This window comes from Haliaeetus albicilla, chromosome 26 (genome assembly GCF_947461875.1).
Source record: "Haliaeetus albicilla chromosome 26, bHalAlb1.1, whole genome shotgun sequence".
Lineage (NCBI taxonomy): Eukaryota > Metazoa > Chordata > Aves > Accipitriformes > Accipitridae > Haliaeetus > Haliaeetus albicilla.
The window spans coordinates 19,036,344-19,059,643 of record NC_091508.1 but is presented as its reverse complement, the minus strand read 5'-3'; the positions used below and the strand labels follow the sequence as shown (position 1 = coordinate 19,059,643).

Genomic DNA, 23,300 nt, shown 5'->3' with positions numbered 1-23,300 from the left:
ATAGGATGGTAGGGCGTGGCATGGCATGGTAGGGTGTGGCATGGGATGGGACGGGATGGGATGGGATCTCCTGCTCTGCAGCCCAGCAGTGCCCAGGGCTGCAGCCGGCCAGACCGCAGCCTTGCAAACCACCACAGCTCAGCACCCAGCACCAAGCAGCCCCTTCCAAGCCATCAACCAGGAAAGACGCGATTCCACCCAACGGAGGAGGACAGCGGGTTTATTCTAGTGCAACGCCCACCGACTCTTTCACAAAGCACCCTCATCCTCTCCGGCAAGCAAGCTCCAGTCTTCTTTCCACCGGCAAGAGCCAAGCTGGGGGCTGCCGGCTGCCCTGGGGCTGGTTTGGCTCCGGGCTGAGCTCCGTGCCGAGCTCCGTGCCGGCTGGCTGGGAGCAAACACCTCCCTGCAAGCCCCCCGTGGGGCTGCGCCAGCCTTACGCTGGCAAGGAACAGCCTGCTCGTGTTTACTGGCACCCTTTACATATTTCATTTCTCTTGCCTAGTTTTCTTGGCAAATTCTTGCAGGGTGAAGCTGTTTAATAATATTTTCGGCGGCATGCAGGCTGCTGGAGAAACGCAGCCAAAACACTTTCCCTGCCTCTGTGGATTTGCCACTTCAGGCTAGCCTAAGGGAAAGTTATGACCTGAAATCCTGAGTATTTATTTAGCAATGAGATGGCCTGGTTAACTGCAGGGGATGGAGCCGGGGACTCGAGCTGCCAGGCGGGATGACGACAGGCGGGTGACAACTGTGTCCCCTCAAAAATAGAGGTGGGAGCTGGTGGGCACTGCTCCATCCCCCTCCAGGGACAAAGGAGATGTTTGAAGAGCCAGCTACAACCCATGGGGAGCAAGAGAAATACCTTTGGGACCTAATACTTTGCCGTTTTAAAGCACAGAAGACATGAAAGCGGTGGGGAAGCCCTTGGCCCCAGGGCAACCGCAGGCACCTCGTTCTTGGCTCCGAGCACCCGCCCCATGGTGTGTTCGGGACAGTCCGTCCTGCCAAAGGGGAAAAAAACCCTCCCCAACATCCCTCACCGCTTGCTCTGCTTTTTTTTTTCTCTAACTCATTTTTTTCAGCAGGGCTCTGGAGACACCTGATGAGGGTGAAATGGGGAGGCGAAGGGGAAACGCTCCCTGGCTGACCTCCTCTCCCCACGCGCTCCCCGGGGAATCCCATCCCGTGGGGTGTGGGCACGTTCCTGGGACAGTGTCCCTATTCCCCAAAAACCTGCCCATCTCCCTCCTGTCACACCAAGACCCAAGGAAAGGACCGTACAAAAGCTGAGGTGCTTTTGATGCTCTCAGCATCCCTGATGGGCACGCTGCCCACGCGGGCAGGGGCTGCTGCCACGTCCCCCACCCAGCCGGGACTTCTCAGCCCCCGCATCCCTCCCCCATGGCAGAGATTGAGGGGACGGGGAGCCCTGTTCTTGCTTCACCACTAATTAAAAGCCACAATTACCAACCTGGCCAAGCACTCCCACTAATTGTCGCCTCGCAGTGTTTTTGCACGGCAGCTGCTGAATCAACAGGAGCAGGCTCCTGGGCGAGCCGAAACCCCCACTGCGAGGCGAGGGCTTGTGCCAGGCGAAGCCCAGGGGAAACGCCTGCTGGTACCTGGGGGTGCTACGGACCCGGAATGCGGGCACGGAGGGGGTGTTTTTGTCAAGCCCACCCCATCGGCTGGAAATGCCCCTTCAACCTCACTAAACAGGGTCAGGACCAAAAAAATAAAATCAAGGAGCCCTTGCGGACATGCCAGCTCCTGCTGCTCCAATGCAACAGCCCTTGAAATAAAGCGTGGGTCTGGCAGGACGGGCTGGACCGAGCCTCGCGAGTGGGGCTGTGCCGGGATGCTGGGCAGAGTGGTGAGGGCAGGGGGTCCCAGCAAGACCCTGTGAGCTGGGGAAGGGCGATGTTGAGTCCCTGGCAGCCTTAAAGCAAGTGCTCCAGCCGGCTCGTGTCTGCGTGGGCAGCTCCAGAGTGAGCGCAGAGGCACCTTTGGGAAGAGCAGCGATGCCCGGCTGCCCTCTGGGACGGCAAAAGGGGATTTTTTTCAGGTGCTGCCGCCCGCGGGATCCCCCGCAAAGGGGGTGAGAGGGTGCCCTGGCTGCCTGTGCCAACAGTCACCTCGTTATTTGGGGGATGGGATTCAGCTCAATCCCAAATCCTCTGCTTTTAATTGAAAGGAGAAGGCTCTGTGCAGCCACGGGTGACTCATTCACGGGGCACGGGCTGGGCCGCCTCTCCAGCCCGCCTCTCCCTCCGTGAAGTAACTACCGAGACTACTAATAATAGTTAGAAACCAAAAATAGAATTCTTTTTTTTTTTTTTCTTTTTTTTCTTCTCTTTTTCAAAAACTCCATCCTCTGAAAACAGCCAGCTGCAATCCGGCGAGTTCAACCACTCCCCTCGACTTGTCCAAACCCCACTGCCCCAAGGGCTGGGACCGTCCCTGTCCCCGCTCCTGCCCCACGGGAAACACCGTCGGCCGCGGCATACACGCGGGGTGATGCCAAGCCCGGCCAGCGGCTCACCCCGAAACTCATGGCACAGCGGGGGCCGGGGCAGAGGTGCGAGCCAGGGCAGTGGGTGGCAAGCTCTCTCCGCTCCCACTTCTCTACATCTAGCGCAGGGAACCAGCGAGGCAGGTCTTGAGATGCAGCAGTGACAGCAAACGGACAAGGGTGAAGGCGACGAGGAGGCGAGGACGGCAGGGGGTCGCCCTGGATCAGACGGTGCCTCCAGCGCTGGGGAGAGGAGGGAGGGACGGGCTGGGGCAGCGGCGGAGGAAAAGCAGAGGAAGGGGTCCCGCGAGACCCCAGCCGGGCGAGGGACTGACCCAGCAGCAGTTCTCTAAGTCATTTGATGGGGCGCTTCCAGCATTTCCATCAAGAAGGTGTCGATTGGCGTGTCGCCTATTAGCTTGAAGAAGAAGAGGTGCTCCAGGCATTTCAGGCCAATGGACCGGAGGGCTGGGAGACGGAGCAAGAGCTTTGCGAACCTGGGGGGGCAGGAGACATGACATGGTCAGACATCCCACCGGCAGCCCCGCTTCTGCCCTGACCCCCAAAACATCCGTGGCCAGTCCTGCTCAGAAGGGCTGGGAGTCAGACGCAACTTCTTTTGCTACCAAAGTCATGGGGCTACACCCAGAGCTGCGCCGAGAAATCATTCATTATGTCCCCAGCCTTGAAGATCAGGCAGCCACGGTGGATTTTCACAACAAACGTGCTGAGCTAGTAAAATAAGAAATGAAAGGCCATCCCTGGACTGGGGTGCACCACTGGCTTCATGCATGTGTCACGCATGTGCATTACCGTTCAGTGAGCACCCTGCGATGCTCGTGGGGTCCCTACACCGCAGATGTAGAGGAGGCACCACGGGGCCAGCCTTGTCGCAGGCAGTGGTGCAAGCAGCTTCAGCAGCTTGATCTTCGGTCAGGGAAAAGGGCAAGCAGCCGGGGAGGGGATGGAGGAGATGCTGAGTGGGGTTAGCTTGTACCTGGCTCAGCGATGCCCCTTTTCTGCAGGCACCGAGCACCTTCCAGGCAGCTCCACCAGCCATCACTCCGGGCTGGAGGCACCTCGGAGATGAAGCCAATGGAAGGAGACAAGAGCTTTGATGCAAAAGCTGGAAGAAGCGCTGCAAATCAGCCGAGACACGGGGTGCTCCCCTTCTCCCTGCCCAGGGTGGGGGTCCGACAAGCCCCAGCCAAACAAAAGCCCTTTTCTCCCCAGCCTGCCCTGCCCGGCGGAGACGCTTGTCAGGTCGCACCCGAGATGCCTGCAAGAGCCGACAGGCAGAAAAGGGCTGCGCAGCCGGGCAGGGGAGAGCCAGGGGGGCTGGGGAGAGCCGACAGTGCTGCGGGAGCCAGCCGGGATGAAGGAGACGAGCCCCAGGGCTGGCCAGCCATGCTGGGGAAAGGCTGCTGTGAGTTGGGCTCTGAGGGTAGCAGGAGGCTGCGGAGCCGGGAGAAAGCCGCCGGCTCCTGCAAGGGTGCTTCGGAGCACCCCAAGGTGCCAGCCGGGGTGCCCCCACCCTGCCCGCCCGCGCCCCAGGGGTGCAGGCAGCAACCCCGGGTGCTGCGGGATGTTGCCTCCCCGCTCTCAAAATGGGGAAAAGGCCCTTTAACGGTCGGGAGTGCATTTATTTGTTTTCACTGCTGCACAATCAGGGCTTGAACATAAGCAAAGGCCGGAACCAGCTCCGGGAGAAGGGGACTCTCTAGAAAACACACACATAGAGAGAGACATGCACAAACATACAGATATTATACATGCATGCACACTTCTCTCTCCCTGTGTTTTTTTTTTTGCTGAGCTGGCGAGAACGGTGGGAGCAGAGCCAGGAAAAACAAATCAGTCCTACCATCCCATTCAGGAAGTTTCACTTTAAACCAAACCAGATGATGGCTCCAGCCCTCGGATATGTTTAACTGTGAGATAACCAGCCCACAGCACAACGTGCCAGGCCTGCGGCCGGGAGGGAATAAAATAGCCCCGATTCCCTGCGGCGGCCGGGTGTCACGTAGGCACTGTGCCCTCCCTGCAGAGGAGCAGGGGCTGGCACGGAGGCGAGCACAGCTGGGTTTTTCCTAGGAATGCCTCCCTCCATCTCGCTGCTGCAGAGAAGTTCCCTTTTGGTGTTTACACGGTGCTCGCAAGCTCTTGATGGCCGGGGACTAGGCTGAAGACACGCACCGAAGGGCGTCTGAAGAGGTGGGGAAGCCAAGCGCTCACTGCGGCGTGGAGCAGGCGAGGGAACCCGCCACGGGCTCGACCAGCCGTTTGCTCAACCACAGGAAGAACTTGTTTCCAGCCCCAGATGGTGATCACGCTGTGCCACGAGACCAGGAGGATGCAGAGAGCTCCTGAGAGCTCGGTTTAGCTCTTGTGCAACTCTGGACTCCCAGCCCACACGTTAACCCCTCCCGAGCCACCTGGGCTTGTTCCACCGTTGCCCTGCACCATAGAAAAGATGGAGTAAGGTCAGCAATGCCCAGTCACGGCTCTCAGGACAGCCCTAAGCATGCAAAAACCTTTAAGGTCACCAAAGAAATGTGCGAGGATCACACGAGGAGGTCCCCAGCCCAAGGTCAGTGAGAGATCAAACTCCAGAGCCCTTGGTGCAGGCTACCGAACCTAAAATGCTCCCTTACACATCGCTGATCATTGAGGTAGAGCCCTGGGGAACTGATTTTTGACTGGTGGCTCAGCGACTTTGCTCAGTCATGCACAGCGGCTTCGCGGTTGTTTGGTCGATGCAGAGCGGTGCTGTCCCCGTGCCAGCCCCCTGCCCAGCCCCACCGCAGCGAGCAGCGGCGTGCGAGGGCTGCACGACTCGGCTGCGGACACTGGACACCTATGCAAAGCCAAGAGTTCATCCCACGGGGGGAATAATCCGGGAGAGCTGCCGGCCACGATTCCCAAGGCAGCTCTCCTTGTGCCAGGTATGGCTGGCTGCTCGCTGTGAGCCCCAAGGGGAGCAGAGCTCTTCTGAAACACCCAAACAGCCAAAGTCCAGGGTCTGGGTCTGGATTTGCTTAGGAACTGCAATTTAATAATGCTTTTTGGAAGAGGAGTTGGCTTGAGAGTTGGCCCGAGGTCCACACAAACCACCCAGGAGAGGAGAGGTAATCACCCCTGCTCTGTGCTCCGTGCTCATCCCCCACCTCCCCTCCTCACCACAAAGTCAAAACACACCTTCATCCTAACTCTCCCTGCCACAAGCCAACCACGACATCCAAGAAGCCCCTTAACAATGCATCTTTTTTCATCTGCCAGCACATTGGTACCCAAAGGGGGGAAAAAATAAGTCTAATATTACTTCTGAGGGTGTGATCTGCCCACTGCATTCATTGCTGTAAAAGCATCCTTTTTTTAATTTAACCATCCAGACACGCAAAACCGGGAATGCAGGTGAGTTGCAAATCCCAGTTGTTTGGGCTGTTTTTCCCAATATTCACGCCTCAGCAATGATACGCACCAGCAGCAGTTTCCAGCGCTTTGCTTGGTTTCTCAAATGACTGTCAGTAACTTAACTGGCAGTTGCCAGCTTCAGGCTGTAACTGGGAAAATGCGCCCACTCAGCTCCTGAGCGGTCCAGGAAAGCATTCCTAATTCCCCCTCCCATTCCCAGCTGGATTGGGGGAGGCGGGGAGGGGAGAAAAGAGCATCAATTGAGGCTTTCACTTCCCAGCAATGATGCTCATCTGCCACTGAAAATTAACTCCGTGTGCGTCTTATTTTTGCTGTGGTTTGCTCTCCGTGGTTGCCAAAAGGGAAATGATACCCCTTCCCCCATGTGCTCATCCCACTGCTGCGGCCGCAGGAGCCGGGGCTCCTCAGGTCTCGGCACCGCCGTTACTGCCTGACCTTGTCCTGGCTGCACGGGAATAAACACCTCTCTGCGCTTCACAGAGCGGATTTTCTAAGGACGTTCACAGCTGAACCAGGTAGAAATGAGCGGTTTTCTCTGCAGAGAGCCATTCGCTCCCAGGAGACGCGGGAACACAGACCCCTACACGGAACGGACCCAGCACCCGCACGCAGGTGCAGCGACCCCGAGGACGGCCCTCGGACCCCATCCCGGGCTGCAGCACCCTTTGCCCAGGCTGCAGCACCCATTGCATGGGGCTTTGCATCGGCGTGAGGCTGCAGGACGTCAGGGCACAGCCAGCAACTCACCTCCCGGGCTGGTCGGGGTATTTGTGTTTGCAGTATGCCTCTAGCGATGCGTACACCTTCTCCCGTAACGCCTCCACTTCAGCCGGGTTGGAGAGACCTTTCGAGTCTGAAAGGCAACGAAAGGACCATCAGCCAAAAACCTCCAGGCTTTCCAGGCAGGCAAGGATCCTCCTGTGCATCCCCCAGCCCCCTTCATCCCTCCCGGCACCACCAGACCGGGGCACAGTGTGGACACAGGGTCTGAACCCCAGGAATTTGGGGCAGTACCTAACACCTCCCGGGAAGCGTTCAAGCCTCGAAAGGTTTACCCTGTGACGACAGATCTGTTTTACCCCACCTCACACCCCAACCCCAACCGTTCTGGCTCATTCCAGGGGTCACAGGACCCTCATTTAAAGGGTTTAAGTCGCCCTCAAGTCCTGGGCTTGTGGGATTTCTCCCTCCAGCAAGAAGCACTGCAACAGGGCTAAACAAAAAGCCCCTGCTCTGGCAGGTCCCCCGCAACACGGCGAGGATCTGTTTTTAGTAGGGTGAAAGGGACAGTCAAGCAATCGATATCCCCAAGCACACGGGCCACGGGAACCTCTCCAGATTCCCCTTCTTTTACCATATACGGCTAATCCCAAATTACAGACAATAAATTACTGGTGATTACAAGGAGCGGGGGGGGGAAGTCAAGCAGAAAAACAAACCCAAGAAACAGCAATAAACCCTGCTGAAATGCCCTGGCCCCGGTTCGGTGGGAAAGGCCAGAGAAAGAGCCATGCCTGGGCACAAACCACGCTCCTGCGAGGACAGGGAAGGGAAGGGGCGGCTGCAGATGTGGAGGTCTGTCCTCAGCTGCCATCTGCTTTTGCTCTGGAGTGACTCGCTCTAAAATATAGAGAACCCCCCAGCAGAGCTGTACAGCTATCTGCAGGCTGGCCGTTTATCTCCTGCTGCAGCAGGGCTTTGCTCTCTGAAACGCCAGAGACAACCCCCGGCACTGAACCTTCTTCTTCCCTCGGGCAGCTGGGGCCAAGGGGGAAAAACGAGCAGCGCGAAGCCTCCTGAAGTCTGTAAAATTAAGCAAGCTGCGGACAAAAAAGAAAGTTCTTGTGTATTTTATAAGCACGTTTCATGCCTTTCACCCTCTGCAGGCTCTGCACAGGGCTTTTCCAGAAATGCAGTTAATAAAAGCCCTCGGATGTTGAGATCAGGAAACAGAGGACAAGGTCCATGCTCTAACTTTGCTCCAACCCATACTTTTGTCTTAAAGGATACCTAAATTCATTTTTGCTCCTATTCAGGGACAACTGCCTTAAGCACCAGAACTTTCTTTATACAGAGTCGGCTGAAACACTGAAAATAGGAAGACTGTGTATGTGGATCAAACCAAAGCCCCTCAAGCTCAGCAGAGAACTCAGCCCATCAGTAGGAGTCAGCTCCAAAAGCAGCATTCGCCACCTCCTCAGACGATCGCAGCCAAGTCCCAGCCAAGGCCGGGCCCTGTACAGAGAATATTTCGGACCGTGAAACCGTGCTGCCCTCTGCGAAGGTGAAAACATCCCTTGGAAAGGGAGGCCTGGAGAGCAACCCTGGGCATGGATCCAGATCCAGCCCTGACCTGCAAAGGACATGCTTGTAAGGTGGCAGATGCACGTGCAGCACTTAATTTGACTTTCATTCTTGCCTCTCTTCCTTCTTGCCCTGTCCTCGGGAGTTGGGTGCCCTCGGTTATTTGCAATGGAGCTTTATAGGTAAGAAAAGGAGCCAAAAGGACACAGCATCAGCCAAGAGAGGACTGGAGAGAAGGTAACGGCATGTACCGGGGTTGAAGAGGACAATGGCTCGCAGGCAGCCTAGCTCTGTCTTGTCCATCTGCATGTCTCGCATTTTTGACACGAGTTCTGTCAGTACTCTGCAAAGGACACAGAAATCACAGGCGTCAGCGTTAAAAAGAAATGAAAAAACACCCAGGTGTCAGACCCAGAGTGAGGTCCTCCAGTGCATAGTTAATGAAGTCATGGGATAGTGCTTGCTTATACCAGCTGAGGATATGCCCTCATTTTCCTCCTGTATCAAAAATAGCTCATTAGGAACATCAATAGTTCCTGTGAGATACAACAGAGACCATAAAAACTGGCTTCATATATTCACTGAGAGGCTTTGGCACCTGAGAAAGCTGCCTAAAAATAAAAAATAATAATATAAAAAAAACCCCAACAGGTATCTAAAGGCAATTTCCTCTGCCGGTAATTTTTATTACTCCCTTTGCTCTTGCTGCAGGTGCCGGTCTTGAAATATTTTCCACTGATTGCCCAGTTTTCCCCATTAGCTCCTGCAGTGAAGTCATGATCTTGCACTTATGACCTCACAGGAAACAAATGATGTCACCCGGGTCCAAAGAACAATTTCCTTGCAAAGCAAAGAAGCAAACGTGATTTGGTTTCAGCTAAGCCGTATCAAGACGAGTCTCGGGCAGAGAGATCAGCCACCATTTAAGCAGCGTCTGGAGCCACACTGTGGGTCAAACACCCTGGAAGTCTGGCTTTAAAACACTTTCCCAAAGCACGAGATTAAAGAGCCCTCGGGATACGCATGTGGAACCTGCTGGGTATTTTGGGTGTTTTTTCATTGTGAAAATAAAATCACGTCTTGGTCCAATTAAAGATGAAAAGAAATAAAGAAGTGGCCTCCTCGTAACATTAGAAGGCATCTGGACCTCATGAAAGAGGCTTTTGATTTGCACTGAGCAGCCCTCTCCCTGACTATTTCGGGCTGCTGGTTTCTGCAGGTTTAAGAGGAAGGATTTAATGTCATTGCCTGCAGCAAGGACCGTGACATTTCCATGCACGCTGTGGGATGGACACCCCTCAGCCCGGGCTCCTCCAACCACGAGCCCACGTGCCACTGCAGCTCCATCCGACCCCCGCAAGCCGGCTGCAATGCAGGGAATGGAAGCGGACCGGCACGGGGACGTCTAGGCAAGGCGGTCCGAGACGCGTTCCCCACCGTCCATCCTTCCCCCTGCCCACCTGTCGAAGATGGCCCCGACACCGGCACTGTGCGCGCTGTTCCGGTGCACGTGGAGCCCGGTGGCTAAGAGGATCCCGTCTTTCACGGCTATGGACCGGTGGGAGAAGGAGGCGATTAGGAGCTCGTTCCACCCTGGGGAGAAGAAAACAACCAAGGCCGCAGGTTAGAGCCATGGGATCCTCGGCGGGCTTGGGAATCGGCAACGTCACTTCCCCGGCGCTAAAAAGAGAGGAAGAAACCGCTCAAGAACCGCCTTTGCTAGAGTAACGAGGCTGGATGTGGGAAGGGAGGGGGAAGGCAACCCTTTCTTGGATGTCAGGGAAGGAAAAACCGTTAAGGAACAAATGCCCTAAAAATATAATGCTATTAAGGGAAGCAGTTTCCTCTATAAACCTTGCAGGCACCAGAGCAAACAGCTCTCTGCCCTGCTCCTCTCGCTGTGAACCTACAAGTGGGTGTGGAGCACCCCTCTGACCTTATCCTCTGTGCCTCTGAGCAGTTAAAAACCTATTAACGCTTTGTATCAGCTAATTGGGCTCATTTTCAGGCCATAATGGGGCACAAAAGTTCATTCACCATTATTCAGCTGTGCAAATTGGGACCACGAAAACTCTCGCTTGCAGGTTTGTTGCTTCTGCCATATAAATACTGGAAGGCATTGCCTCTCCTCTCGCCTGCCGCTGTACAGGGATGTCCCGCATCCATGACTGCTCCACTAACAGCCTTCCAGAGCTGCCTGGAAATCAGCTTTTGTCTTTATTGGTTACTGGACGTGCTACTTCAGGAGACAAGAAAACATCCTCTGAGCCAGGACACCATGGGAGCAGTTTGAGCTAGTTAGAAATGGGAAAGGGAAGGGAGATGCGACCTCCCTCCCTGCCTTCCAGCTCCCCTTCCTAATTTAACACGTCTTCAAATTCTTAAATCTGCTACCAGCCGAGTTCAAGAATGCCTGAAACAAACCCCTAACAAGAAGAAATGCTGTAAAGTTTTGAAGGGTGGAAATTTTGGTGACTTTGAACCAGGAGAGGCGTCTTCAATGAGACAAGATGGGTCTTCTGCCACCCTGGGGAGTTTCACGCTCATCATGTGGCTGATGTAACCGGCCTGAAAATGTTCTGGTGTCCAGAACACAGGGCTGCTTGGCGGGATCCAGAAAAGTCAGGATATTGGGTTTTATTTTTTTTCCCAGACTGGAAAAGCAATGCAACAACATCCTTCACCTCCTCTCCTGCCACAGAAACACGTCTTTTCTCGCTAACTGGAATAAATACAAGGTCCACGTGTGCTGTATTTACCTACTGTTGCAGAGATGGGTTGTGCCATTAGAAATGTTGACAGGGAATAAAGTTCACTCTTTCCTAAGTGGCCGCAGGATGTTTCCACCCCAATCACGGGAACATTTATTTGGCTATTTACTGGGCGAGGCCTGGCACTTGCAGAGGGATTGCAACACCGTGAAACCCAAGGAGGAAGGAGCAGAAGATGTGGGACTGCACCAGGAGCCTGCAGGAACCCTGCTCCCTGGCTGGAGAGGACCTCCCAGAGCCAGACCCCCAGAAAGGTGCCGTGGGTGCTTCCCACCAGCCGCCCCATGCAGACCCACAGCAAGTCCACACGTAGCTCCGACCGACAGAAACCAGAGCTGGTTCACGACGTCCCTCCGTGGCACCAGCTTTCACAACTCTGTCCTAACTCTCGGCCATCACCCAAACCCCTCTGCCGTGGCTCCGCACAGCCCCAGCAGTGCCAAATTCAGCCTCCGGCTTGCCAAAAACATGTGAAAGTGGTGAGGCTGTGGGGTGCCGCCAACATCTGTGCTGGGCTTATTTCAGCTAAGGAGCGCTGGATTAATCAGCATCCTTCAGCTGAATTACTCCCATTTAGAGCTGGGATGTTTCGGCTGAAATGGGGAACCTATTTCTACCCGGTGCTTTCACCAGAGCATCCCCAAAGAGCTGACAAGATAAAGAAGCAAGGAGGAAAAATGCCATATAACAACAGGCAGCAAATCTGAGTTAGAGATCAAACAAGTCTATCCAAAGGGTTTTGCGTTTCAGCCCAAGCTCTGGAGAAGCAGAGCAGATTTCTTTGACTCTTGTGACTCCTTTCTCATTAAACAAGGTGGCTGCAGCCTCCGGGGATGCTTGGACTCCTCTGGGGTAGGGAAGGCACCTGGCCACGCAGCAACCATCATCTTAACCCATCTCACTACCCAGTTCCCCCACCAGCCCTATAAAACGAACTGCAGCTGCAGAGATGTAGCGCTCAGCATCCTTTGCCAGGCTGGCCTCGATGCAGAGAAAACATCAGGTTATTCCTGTCTCAGCCACAGCAAGCCTGGAAACAAGAAAACCCAGGGAAAACAGGCTTTAAAAAGTTGGGTTTCCTTCTCTTCCAAAAAGCTCAGAGAGGGAAGATTTTTAAATGATTCAGGATTAGAGGAAAACTACTGCCGGCCCATCCAGCACCACTCCTCCAAAGATGCGTGCTCCACTTAATTTTGCCTCCAAGGATGCATGACTGAACCCGACTGACGCTCTTAGCCTAAATATTTCATGGGCAGCTGTTCTCAGCAGGCCGCTCTCCCCACTCAATAATAGATAGAGCCACTGGTTAAAAGACTTGGGGGAGGTTATCTGAGGCCCCGACAGAGACGCTTGGGGCAGGGAGCCCATCGGAGCTGCTCCAGGTGCTAAGCCCACCCCATGGCCATGGGGCTAGAGCCCCCATGAGATCTGGGATGCGATGGGGTCTGCAGCCCCCTCTCCTGCCCTACGGAGTGGCCCCTCCAGGATGCCAGCTCAGAGCTGGTCCTAACAAGCACCAGCACAAAGGAGAGAACATCAGAGCAGAAAGTCTCCAGCTTTTATTAGCCTTCTTCTAAAGAGAAAGGAAAACCTTGAACTGCCGTGGTTTTGTTTCCATTTCACAAAAGAAGGCGGCAGCTTTTTGTCTGAATCCAGTTCTTCCCTGCAATATTTGCAGAAAGCCCTCAAAGATTTCTGTAGAGATGCTTCCCCTTGCTCATCCACTCTCACAAGAGGCTCTAGAGACCCTCTTCAAAAATACACTTTTTGTATTTTCCAGAGAGGGCTGTGAGCCCGCTCTGGCAATACCCACACCCACGGAAAAATCAGAGAAGCTCCTTCACCAAAGTGCTAGCAGGAGCCGCCCAGGGAGGGCATGGGACTTGGCCAAGTCTGCAGCCAGAATAAAACCCCCAAATTCTCCATTCCCAGCCTACTGCTGTAACCATTAGATGAAATGCGACTATAAAAATCTCCTTTCAGTAATATAAGAAGAGTGGAAAACCTACACCAGTAAACGGTGCGACTTAATCGCCCAGAAACCATTGAGGTCAAGGATTTCAGAGAGGTTGCAAGAGGGACTGGGTATTTGTATGTAGGGCCAAGGTACGCAGTTACACTGGTTGATAGTCAATAAAAAATTGCAGAAAGTATTAAGATTTATGCATTTGGGCTACAGTCAGCCTTATTAAACAGAATGACAGCTAGTGTTTGTGTGGTGGGAAAAGGGAAACACTGGTCCCATCACCTTTGTACTCTGGAGCCCTTATACCTTCTCCTGAAGCGACCTGGACAGACCTTGGACCGCAAGAGTTCCGGCAGTTCCTACGTTTTGTGTTGACATGAATACCTTGCACTTGGTTCTTAAAGCACTTCCCTGCCCAATTTTATGGGCATTTATGTTGGGGCACACATTTTCCACAGTAAGAAGCCAGGAACGCTGCCATCAAAGTGAATCAGCAGTGTCTGTCTACAGAGGCCATTAACCCGAGGCCAGAAGAAGGCAGAGAGAGGAGCACACACCCTGCAGGGTCTTCCCCTCTTGAATTCCCTACAAAAGTGCATTTTGGGGAAACAAGAGGAGCTTTTAAAACTACTGGGGACTTCAGAGTTCCCAGCTTACTTAGGTTTGGCTGCCAGACTGGTTCGCTCCAGGTAGCTCAACGGCTCACCCTGCTCTGAGGCTGCACCTCTGCTCTGCACCAGACTCCTCCATCATCACCTTTTGAAGTCCCTTGACTACTTTGACTAGCCAAGGTCGGTGTCTGTCATTGCCAAGCGGAGGGTCCCTGCCAGCCGTCAAGGTCTCCTCATTTCCTCTCCCAGTCTCACCCTTCACATGGAGTTTGTCATTTACTGGAAGCCACTTCATCTGTCCCACTGACAACTTGCCTTCCTCTTTGTTTAAGGGAGCAAAACTCTCCGTTGCGTCAAGCCAAAGCCTTTTTAACACCTTATCTGATGATTGGAGCTATGCAAAGAGCTTCATGCCTAAAATGCATTCTCTTTGAGCTCTGCTCTTGGTTTCTTGCCCTCCCCGGTCTTTGTGCATAACCTGCCAGTAGTAGGGGCTTGAATTTACTCGATGGAAGAAGACTCTTTTCACAGCTAACTGCTTTTCACCTCCCAAAGCCTCCATTCCTGCAGACCCCCTGCCGCACAAGGAAATTTAAAATAAGCCCAGAGAATTTTATTTTCATCTTGGTGGGTGGGAGAAGGAGGGCGATATATTTTTCTCCCCTTTCTGGTTTTAATTATGATCAAACATTTTAGTCTGATGAAATTTCATGGAGTCCCAAGCCCACCTGGTCTCTCAAGTCTCAGCCTGAGAGGACGGCAGCGCATGGCTCCCTTGGTTTAAATCACCCAGCGCACATCTCCGAGCACCTCGCTCATCAGAGACGAAGCCGGGCCATTTTTCAGCTGATTGGCAGCTGGTGCAACATTTTGGATCACATTCAGCAACACATCCCTTGGGGCTTTTTAAATCCTATTTAGCAATTGAATTATCAGAGGCTATTACTCAGAATCAGTTAATGGCTTTCACGTTGCTGGGACCTGAATCTAAGAGTAATACCTGTCACTGACGAGATGTAGCACTCCTACGGCCCCGTGCCGGAGTCCTACGGCCCCGTGCCGGAGCCCACGTGGGGACGGTTCCCACTCACCTGCTCTGAGCAAGATGACCTGGTCGTCCAGGGGCAGCTCGGAGAAGTGGGGGATCCTCTTGGCCCACTCCACCAGGGTGAAGAGCTGTTTGTCTGCTGCCTGGCATATGTTCGTCACTGGGTCGTTGGGCTGCCAAGAAAAGGAGACCGAAAGGCTTGGAGAAGGCAGAGCAAGGAGAAGAGGAGAGGCTGGAGGAGCAGCTGAGGGGCTTGCTGCCTCCCTGCTGCAGAGAAGGACCCCAAAGTCGGGAGCACCCCCTAAGTGGACATTATCGGCCACAGGGAAAGGAGGTGACTTGGCTTCTCCACCGCATGGGTTTTAAGTGGTTTTTAGCAAGCTCCAAAACAGGAACCAGGAGTGTTGAGACCCAATATCCATCACACTGACTGGTGAACCAAACTAGCTCCAGCCCAGGGATGGGCAGGCTTCTGCACCCATGCTAGCATCTCCGAGCTCGATAAACCAGCACCAGAGGGGGCATTACAAAAAACCCAGAAAAACCTTTCCTTTGAAATATTATCCAGTAACAAAAACCATCTGCTCTCAAGGAGGACAGTCAGCCTAAACACACCAAATCCCTGTTTAAAGGAACTGCTAACAGCTCAAGTGGGCTTGTGATTAGGAACTGGAAGAGCCTGTCTAACCCTGGCAAAGACAGTCCTCACTAGTACAAGTGTGTATATAGGGTTTACCTCTCTGGACAGGGATGTATGAGCCCATCCACATAGCCCACTGTAATCCCTGCTGATATCTAGCAGCTTTGATTGTACGATTATTTTTCTTCCATGTCCTTAAAAGAGCAGTTTCCAAATCGGAGGAGGAGTGTTTACTTCAGACCTGGATCGCAGGGGGAAGGGGTGTGAATTCAGAGGCAGAGCAGACACGAATGCCAGCGTAACCTCTCCCTCCTGCAAGTCTCAGTTTCAGCAGGACAAGGCCATTCCTCACCACGAGCTGACTGTGCTACGGCAAACCCTTCTCCCAGGCTGGGCAGACGAGGACCATGCTGCTAAGTCTCACTCCACCACCCCAGAGCCGTGTCCCGGACCCCTGCCCAGTCCCCTCCGCCGTCCCCTGGCAGCAAACACAAACTCTGTGCCTCAGTGGCCAATGTCTCCCATTCTCCAGGCTTAAAATAACCAGCATCTGGCAAGCTCAGGGGCACCCGCCTTCGAAGTATTTTCACCTGTTGCCTGCGGAGATGGATGGGAATGGGCTCGCGTTCAGCAGCGCAGCTGAGGAGCGGGGAGCATCGTTACGGCGATTTTCCCTCCTTGCTCTGCCCATCTCCAGCAGCTCCCCGAAGGGACACAAGGGCAGGGGAGTCTCGCTCCGAGGGAGCTGGGGCTCTTTCCTCAGGAAGGAGATGGGAGCAGGGACTGGGCTTTTCGCTGGGAGAGGGAGATAAGATGGGATTTCCTTTGGACAACAGGAAAACCCTAAACTGGGTGTGAGGAGGAGCTTTGCAGGGTTAAGTGTTACACTGGAAACACAGGGAACATCAGCATTCAGAGGTGTTTGCAGGAAGGGTAAGAAGGGACACCCGTGGCCCAGGCTATAGGAACATCACCAGCCTCAAATCGGCTGAGTTTGGTCAGCAAGCTGGAGCAGCCGGGTGGAAAACTCAGGCATCCCGGCTCCCGCGGGGCGGGATGGGGATGGAGCCCTGCATGCCCCGGAGGGGGACACGACCTACGGGAGACCCCACGCTCCAGCAGAACCTGACCCACGAAGCGACAAGCGCCTGCACAGCCCCACGAAAGGGGTATTGTAGGAAAGTTAGACAGTTTTGCCAAAGCTTTTTATCAGGGATTGCTTCTGGGAAGGTTGTCACCATCTCTAGGACTCGCTCTGATGCAGCGAGCCAGGCTCTGGGTCTCCCAGCCCAGGCTGTATCACCGCTGCTCTGCAGGCAGCACAAGCTGTACCCGGCCGTCAGTGCTTCGTACAAAGCCTCAGCGAGGGGCCCAGCCTTTAATTACACCTCAGATGGCAGTTCCTGGAACCACCACGCTGCTTCCCGGCAGAACTTAATCACCATAGCTTGAGAGGCAGCTAAAAGTATCATCCCTGGAGGCCGAAAGGACCCTGCCTGTATCCAGGAGGAGATCTGCAAATCGGTGCTAGAAACCCTCCCCGTGCACGGTAAGCAAATCCCCTCCTGCCTGCAGTAAATAGCAAGGGCACGGTGCCGGAGTGTGACAGAATGAAAGGACACGCAGGCACCTGATCCTTCTGGAAAACTGGAGCTTGGAGGCATCTTCCAGAAAATGGTGACTTGAAACCAGCGGCTCAAAGGCCAATTAAGAGCTAATGGGGATAACACCTCTCAGTTACAGGCTTTGCCTTTCAGTGGCCAGGAGCCCATCCGAGGTGGTGCTTACACTGCCGGAGCCCAGCTTCACAGCTGCCGGGGACACGGGGCAGAGGCAAACCCATCCTTGCGCCCCGTCGTACTGCCTGGGGACGGGTAGCTGCCGAGGGTGTATGGCCGGTCCCCAGCTCCCGAGGGATGGGGATTACATGGGGTCTGGGGGCTGCCTGGGACACACGGCGTGGAGGAATCCTGCAGCCATGCTTCTTTACGGCTTGGGGGAACCTCCCAAAGGGTTTATCCCCTTTGCCATGGTCAGCAGCCAGACAACCGTCACAGTTAGCAGCTATTTGCAGTGTCTGAAGAGCTGTTATCAGGGGCTCTACTGGTGCAGTTACTTCAAGTGAGTGTTTTGGTGATGGTCATCGAAACGCTGGCCTTGGCACTCTCCTACCACCCACGGCAGGAGAGCAGATTTGCAGGGGCACATCCCTCTGTCTTAGCTCCTTTCTGCCTGGCTCAGCATCCTTCCCCATCCTGTCCGTGCCACCCACAAGGATCACACCCCACTGTACTCCCCTCTCCCCATCATGGGCTTCAAACCATGAATCTACCCCATCCTCTCTGGTGTCAATCAAGGCGTCAAGACAGAGCCATGGGTCCGCTCCCTGGTCACGTACTCGGAGCAGCACACTTCCACCAGCAACAACGTGTTTAGATACCAGGGCTGCTGGAACAGCTCACAGGCTGCAGCCCCCGCTGCCCTCCCCTTGTACCAGCTCCAAGGACCGTGCTGAAGCCCCACCGTTGGGTCCCACACTGTCCTAGGTGGAAAAAATCAGTGCCAGAGCCAGCCTGGCAAAGCAGAGGGACCTCCCTCAACCCAAGTTGGGATCTCTGCTCTCAGAGCAGCCAGGGCACCATGGCACAAGGTGACGGTCACAGACACGAGAGCATCTGGGAGAGAAGGGTGTTAACTCCCACCACCCTGCCACCTCCATCCCAGCCTGGCACCGACCAGTGGAAACACCCTGGCAAGCGCTGGAGCTCTCCAGCGCGCTGGCAGCATTCAATGCAGATGGACTAAGGTGCACGGGTGCAAATAAAAGGACCCAGCGCACCAGGCTAATAGGAAACAGCTTGTTTTTTTACCTCGTGTCTATTAGGGATGGAATTTGTCTGCCTTTCCATCCCATGGGCTCTCTGGGGAGGGCTGGGTGGGAGGAGGGCAGCTCCTCCGTCTTCCCTCGCCTCATCCGGTGGCCTCGTCACTGCGAGCTGCTGATCTCGTACATCTGCTAAACCTGCTACAAATGTCACCTCATCGACAGAAGCCGCTTGACAATAATAGGGCATTTCAACAAGCCTCCTGCTTCTATTTAGATGCAACACACATCCTTGTTCACAGTAATGCGTGTTGAATTATGCAGGAACCAGCTTTCAATTTGCTACAAGAGGCTTGAGGAGATGCAGTGCCAGACGAAGCCATTTATTTCAGCTCGCTCTCTGGGGTTTGTTTTCAAGTCAGCACAACGCTGGCTACAACTCCCCTGAAGTATTTTTAATTCTGATAGCCGTCAGAGCCTCTCCGAGCCCCTCACTAACCACGGCTGAGCTGTCTCCTCCAAAAAAGCCCCTTGCAAGCTTCACGGCTGCTCTGGTCGGAGGGCATCGCTGCCTGCAGGCTGCAACTGGGCTCTCAAATGCAGGCGAGCACCATGGCCCTGTATCTCCTTCACTGAGGGATCTGCTCTGTCCATAGCAGGAAGCCTTATGCACTGAAAAGCCTCACCTAGCAAGCCAGCCGTAAACGGTTCTTGTAGGTAGAGGCCAAAAAGAGCATCCCATAGAAGCAGTCAAGACTTAGATTCCTACAAGGAGCGGCCTGACTCTGAGATCTCCTGTCAAGCCCTGCCAGATAAGGTATTCCTGGCTCAATCCTCCAAGCCTCATAGAAAGAGATAAAGTATTATTGTAGCAGAAAATAAATACTGCAGAGTCCTTCCACTTGCTAGAAATAGCTGCATTTCATCATCTCAACCTCACAGACACCTAGCACAGAGCAATAGGAAATGCAGAGGAATATTTCAGTGGATGATCCTGCTCTCCCAGAGCCCCAGCTTTACCTCTGTGCCCCCCCCAAAGGACTGCTAGGTAGCCAGGAGATGCCCCCCTACTCCAGCCTCTCCCCTTCCCAGCAGCAAGTGATAACTAGCAGGGTTTTGGGGCAATTTATACCCTCCGCAGCCCTGATGACCCCTTGCAGCGGCAGTGCTCCCTCCTGCTAACAGAGCAATGCTGTGGGATGGTGTGTGCCTGCCAGAAGGCATTGCCGTAAGGCAAATGAGAAATTAAAACACGTGCAGCTGACCCCAGCCCCAAAAGCGCACACGCAATGGTGCACGGCAATTTTTTTTTCCCTCTCCATCTCTTTGCTTTGAGTCTTCCCAGTCCCTCAGTATCCCAGGGCTCTGCCAGTGCACCCGGGGTGGGGGTAATTAGCCCCACTCCTGCCCCTACTGCTATATTAGTTGCCTGAATTGCAGTCCTACCTTTTAGGGGCATTTCCCTATTCCCACTACTTTCACGGGAATGAGGAATGGGGACTGCATCCTAAATGCTGCCTAGGCTGGGCAGCAAGTACTTTCTCTGCAGTAGGGCTCTTTATGTGGGCTTTGCATAGGGTCTGTCCTAGAAACAGAATTTCAGAGGATAGGTTGGGTCTCATATCTGGAGGTAGCTGCTTTGCAGGGAGGCTTTCTCTAAGCAAGGCTATAACCTGCTGATAAGGGAATCTGCTAGGAAAGGGACCAAGACAGTTTCCCTCATCACAGCTTCTCTGTTCCTATTTCCCTGTCAGCTGTCTCATGTTTACACAAGGCCCTGTTAGAGTACAGATGCTTCAAGCAGGCCCAGTTATAACACAAGCTTCTAAATGGGAAAGGAACTTGAAAGTAAACTTCTCCAGACTTTCTCTTCTCAGAGCCAAGCAGCTGTATAATTCTGCATCTGAAAAGTCACACCCTAATTTTACAGCTCTTATTTCTTTGCACTTCAGCCACACAGCTCTGTTTATTGGCTTGATTGGACTCTGAGCTCTTCAGAGCATGAAGGGTCTTCCTGCCTTTTAGCACTAAGGGCCGTTAACTAAAATAAAATCTTCTCTGTGAGCCCTTCTAATTACGCCTTACAGTATCTGTTCCTTCCCTATGGCTGTGAGACAGAAAAGTACCAATGCTGGTGGTTGCGCAGGGGCAGAGGGGTTTGCTTTCCTCACGCTTTCATCTAAGCTCACACATGGTGTCTGCAGCACAAGTTGCATTTCTGAGCTCTGTCTCTTTTCCCGTAAGCTAACCCCCTCTCTGTCCTCGGCTCGGTGCTGTATTCGTGCTAGGTCAATCCTGATGCCCCACAAACCATCCTTTCTGCCCCGTGTGCCGGGGATGGAGCCACGGGGAGAGGTGCCTTACCGAGCTCGGCGTCAAGCCCATATTCGCTTCAATGTACGTCTCTGTCTTTGGCTCCACTGCGAGTTCAGCTTCCAAGATCTTTTCCACGGGCATGTCCTCGTTAGCGCTACTTGTCGACTCCACCTCATTCTCGTTGCGGTCCTTTCCCCGCTGCCTCTCCTCCTGGACGGCTGGAATTGGACAGAGAAGGGACAGTGTCAGCCCAGGGCTCCCGGCCACGGTGTCACGGGCTGAGCTGGGACCATGAAGCTCTATGGAGCTACGGGCGTTACTTAACCACGAAAACCTAAAGCATCCTCAGACCGGTAGGATCACACAGACATCTGATGTCTTGTTCTCCACCATTGTGGTCAGTGGGGTCTCAGGCTTGGATAGTCCAAGGGGGGTGAGGTTTGGGGAAGCTGCCGAGCAGCCCTGGTCTGGGAGAGCTGCTCCGTGTGTCCTCCCCTGGGAGAACCACGAGGGACGTTCCCACTCGGATCTGGCCTCTGCTGGGAAACTCCCTTTTCTGCAAAGGGAGAAGTCCTGGAAGCAAAAAGGTTAAAGACGCGTGATGAAAAGCAAAGGAAGCTACACAGAGAGTCACTGCGGGAGAGGGAAATGGATGGGTACCGCCGCAGGGGAAGAAAACAAGGTGGTGAAGTGATAGCATAAGGGAATCCTAAATAAAAGAGAAATCGGTCTGTTTAAAGCATAAGTCCAGAGTTCAAGCATCTTCTGAGCCTGTTAGTGCTGAATGTCCGAAGAGGTCATGTCATGCATCTCGTTCCCTGGTCCGGCAGTGATGCTGACGGCTGCCGCGAGGCTCTGCGGCAGGACGGTGCTACCGTGGGACCGAGCTGGGAGCGGGGATCTGCCGGCAGGCGTTCTATGCAAACCGCCACCCTGTCTTTGCCTCCGGGCAATTTCTAAACTGACAGGAGAGACCTGTCCCAAATCCTGTGTGGCAGGAGTAATCTAGCCAGAAGCACGTCACATGCTGATGAGTTAATGTCTGAGCAGTACATAGATGAAAAACACTTATTAGATGCTAATAACATTATTATTAATGATCTCTTTGAAACCGGCACACACGCTTTCCCTAAACCTGGAAAGTAGTTTTATGCAGACAGTTACATCAGTAACTATCTCTTTCTCAATCATCATGTTACATACCCTAGATCACACACTTTTCCGGACACTTGTTTCCCACAGTACGTTTTAGCCCAGTCTAGTTGAGAACAGCCCAAGCAACAGCAGTTTCCATCACTGGTCATGAGAGACAACTCCCTGAACTTATCCAGCTCTTTGTTGAGGACTGAATGAGGCATTCAGTAATGTAAAAGTCCTGCTATTTATTGACAATTATCCTAACACTTTACCTCTCTGCTCAACTTGAAGCTGGTTATGTGATGTTAAGAGAAAGCAGCAGGGGCGCAGGTATTGTTCTAGGGAAATCAGAGCTGTCTGTAACACAGTAAGGCTTTTTAGGCAATCAGCGGGACCAGCTCTATGCCAAGTGCAAAAATAAAAACCTAGAATATAAAACTTATTTCTTGAAACCCAGGAAATTAAGACACATGCTAAAAGAGTCCTATATGGATGCTGATGCCATTAACCCAGCTCCACCCCAGCGTGCAAAGGCCTGGGTCTGATTTCCACTGCTCGCCCTCCCCTCCTGCAGCAGCCGCCAGTGCAGCGCTGCTGTTCGCTGCACGTCAACACTGTTCAGACTCCTTCCATGTGAAAGCTGTTATGCAAAAAGCAAGAGGTTATTTTTTTGCAAACTGCTCTTAAGTTTATGGGCTGCAGAGGCTCCCAAGGCCCACGCAACGTTTTTCTCCTTGGTCTGCCAGAGCCAGGTAAGCTGCTGCTGTCAGAGCTCAGATTTGTGTTGTGGCTTTTGTCCATCTGGCTCTTGTCTGGCACGGATTCTTCTGTTCACTTTTTCAGGCCAACATAAAAACCTGCTTAAATTTCTCCCCCCACCCCTACTCCTGCTTTCTCAATCATCAAAAGGCTAGAAATTTTTGCTTAATGCCAACCGTTCTTCAACAGCACAGATGCACCAAAACTCCTCTGGGCACATTAGAAGAGATAAAACACCTACTAAATAACAGAAAAGCCTAAGAGAAAGGCAAACCCACAACAAATGGGATTTTATAAAATGACTTAAATGCCAAAGGCCTGATGCACAGTCGCAGCAGGTCTCAGGATAAAGGTACAAAGCGTGGTTCCTTGCTCTGAGATCAACCACCTCCACCTCTGGGGCCACTCTGCCGGGAAGGGGTGTTAGTCCAAAAAACACATCCTCTTGCTCAGCCACCAGTGACTTGGGATTTGTGGGAAAGCATTGCTGAGGTTTGGGGAGACAGTGGCCACTTAAAGCCTTAAATCTGCAAATCTCAACCTCATCAAAACCAACAGTCACGTTCTTGGGGGTGAAGAATCACATACACTTGAAGGTTTATAGCAGAGTGAATCTTACAGGTCATCACGACAGCATTTGCTAGTGATTAGGCTGAATCTAGCTGATATAAACGATAGATGGAAGAGACAGACGGAAAGAGATTACACATACAAGTAGTTCTTTCTATTGATCTGTGCTTTGAGCTGCTACACCAGAAAGTTGGTGCCGCTGCTCGCTGCGGAGCTGGTCAGCGGAAAGCTGACTCATCCCAGCCTGCGTAGCCCCACGAGAAACCCTTGACGCTCGCCCCTGCCCAGCTGGCTGCTGGCAGCAATGACACACCAGGCAGAGCAGATGGCGTATTCTCACCAAGTATGTCAGGTCCAAAGATAAACCAAGCCCTTGCCAGGGAGAGTGTTACCTGCTTTGCTAC

At 53.4% G+C, this 23,300-nt stretch overlaps 1 protein-coding gene across 2 annotated transcripts in view; it reads right to left on the bottom strand.

Moving 5' to 3' along the window:
* Positions 1-204: 204 nt before the first annotated feature.
* RXRA (retinoid X receptor alpha) overlaps positions 205-23,300 on the bottom strand; it is a 116,710-nt gene continuing 93,614 nt past the window's right edge. For both annotated transcript variants that reach the window (XM_069771033.1, XM_069771034.1), the window contains exons 5-10: positions 20,479-20,648; positions 14,694-14,823; positions 9,715-9,847; positions 8,506-8,597; positions 6,698-6,803; positions 205-3,012 (exon numbers count right to left, since the gene is read on the bottom strand). In XM_069771033.1, coding sequence (XP_069627134.1) covers positions 2,865-3,012; positions 6,698-6,803; positions 8,506-8,597; positions 9,715-9,847; positions 14,694-14,823; positions 20,479-20,648 — 779 coding nt within the window. In that variant the 3' untranslated portion in view covers positions 205-2,864. The remainder of the gene's footprint in view (positions 3,013-6,697; positions 6,804-8,505; positions 8,598-9,714; positions 9,848-14,693; positions 14,824-20,478; positions 20,649-23,300) is intronic.